The sequence below is a fragment of the Chaetura pelagica genome, unplaced genomic scaffold (genome assembly GCF_000747805.2).
Source record: "Chaetura pelagica isolate M959 unplaced genomic scaffold, ChaPel_1.0 scaffold20, whole genome shotgun sequence".
Taxonomy (NCBI): Eukaryota; Metazoa; Chordata; class Aves; order Apodiformes; family Apodidae; genus Chaetura; species Chaetura pelagica.
In genome coordinates this window covers 4,029,543-4,031,212 of record NW_009951958.1, presented here as the reverse complement: position 1 = coordinate 4,031,212, position 1,670 = coordinate 4,029,543, and the positions used below count along the sequence as shown (strand labels likewise).

At 61.8% G+C, this 1,670-nt stretch overlaps 1 protein-coding gene across 1 annotated transcript in view; it reads left to right on the top strand.

Annotated features, from left to right (window-relative positions):
- TNK2 (tyrosine kinase, non-receptor, 2) overlaps positions 1-1,670 on the top strand; it is a 16,356-nt gene that overhangs the window by 7,275 nt on the left and 7,411 nt on the right. Inside the window, exons 10-12 of the mRNA XM_009999782.1 lie at positions 379-470; positions 994-1,038; positions 1,391-1,631. Of these exons, the coding sequence (XP_009998084.1) occupies positions 379-470; positions 994-1,038; positions 1,391-1,631 (378 nt within the window). The remainder of the gene's footprint in view (positions 1-378; positions 471-993; positions 1,039-1,390; positions 1,632-1,670) is intronic.

The following is a 1,670-nucleotide window of genomic DNA, read 5'->3' as shown; positions in this document are numbered from 1 at the left end:
GCGTGCAACGGCTCGCCCGGACCTCTCGGCACCCCACCGGGGTGCGTGTCCCACCGGGGTGCCATGCCCTGGGCGCAGCATCGCGCTGTGGCACCCTGGTGCTGGGGGTGTCCCCAGCGCCGCACCCTGGGCACGGCTGCCTGTTTGCAATCCCTTGGGTACAGCACGTCTTGTACGCGGAGCCGGAGAGGGGTGGGTTACACTGGGACAGCACCAGGCTGGGTGCCATAGTGCTGAAAGCCTCTGGGGTGGGGCGCCGTGATGTTTGTGGGGATGGTACTTGCTGGGGCTGGGGGATGTCCTAAGGGATATGATGTGGGGGTGAGGGGTCCTCTGTGGCCCCTGCTGACCCCTTGATGCTCTTTTCTCTCCCCACAGACTGTACCTGGGAAATCCCATGGACCCTCCTGACATTCTAGGTGTGGACCCAAGTGCTGCCAGACCCACTCAGCTTCCAGGCAGGACTAAAAGTGAGCAACTTTTCTCCTTCTCCCTACCCATCAATTGCACAAAGCCCCCCTCCCCAAGTCCTGCTGCTAGGGTGATGGGCTGGATCCTCTCCTTTCTGTTTCTCTTTGCCACTTGCTTTTTGCAAGCCTAGGGTGGAGAGCTGGGGTGACGGCGCATGTTGTCACCTGGCCACGTGCCACTACTAGCAGCGTGGGTGGCCAGTGGCTCAGCCCAGCTGGACTCTGCCCTGCTGCCCTTCGTCCAGGTCGTTCTTCCCAGCCTCCCATGGCTCAGCTCCCTGATACAGGGGATCTCAGCAGAGCCACCACAGAGAGGGAGCTCAGATGCTGAGCGTGTGCCACAGCCCCCCTAAACCCGAACTTTTCCCTTGTGGGGAGCTTCCCACCAGCATCCTCCCTGCACCCCACTGGTGACAGGGGACACAATGAAGCGCACGCCCTGCTAACAAGCACCCCGGCTGCCGCTTGCTCTGCATGCTCACCCTGTGCCTCCTCCCCTTTTGGGCTCTCTCTTCTCCTGCAGGGCAGCCGCCTCCACGCCCGCCTCAGCCTACCGTCCTGCTTACCAGTAAGTTGAGCCTTTTTGGATGCTCTTCTTCCTCCTTCCTGCCCCCTTCTTTTCTCTCTCAGCTTCTTTTGTCTCCTCTGCCCTCACGGGTACTGCCTTGCACCTATGGGTGATGACATCTGTGGTGGATGCAGAGCAGGGTAGCCATCTTGGGACAGGAGCATGGGGGACTTGCAGGGTGGGAAAGGGCAGGGCTACGCTGTCTATGGCTACCTAGTCCCATGCCCAAGGGAGGAGCAAAGGTGGCTGAAGCTATGGGGCAGTTTGGGAGCTTGGGGGGTTAGGTGTTCCCTTCTTGCAATCCCAGGGATGGGTGCTGAGGCCCTTACTGTCTGTCTCGGTCCCCTCCTAGAGCCCTGCTACGACCCAGTCAGTGAGGAGGAGGAGGGTCTGCCAAGGGGTCTCCAGAAGCTCTGCCTGAAGAAGCCAGGCACAGGGAAGGGTCTGCGACCAGTCAAGCCTTCAGCACGTGTGCCGGGCACCAAGGTGGGTGAGCGGCAACCCGGCCGGCCGCCAAGTGAGGGACCAGCCGGAGGTGAGGTGACCCTCATTGATTTTGGGGAAGAGGTGCCTCAAGGTAGCCCATCGCCGGTGGGGGGGCTGAGAGACCCCCCGCTCGCCCAGACGGCCAC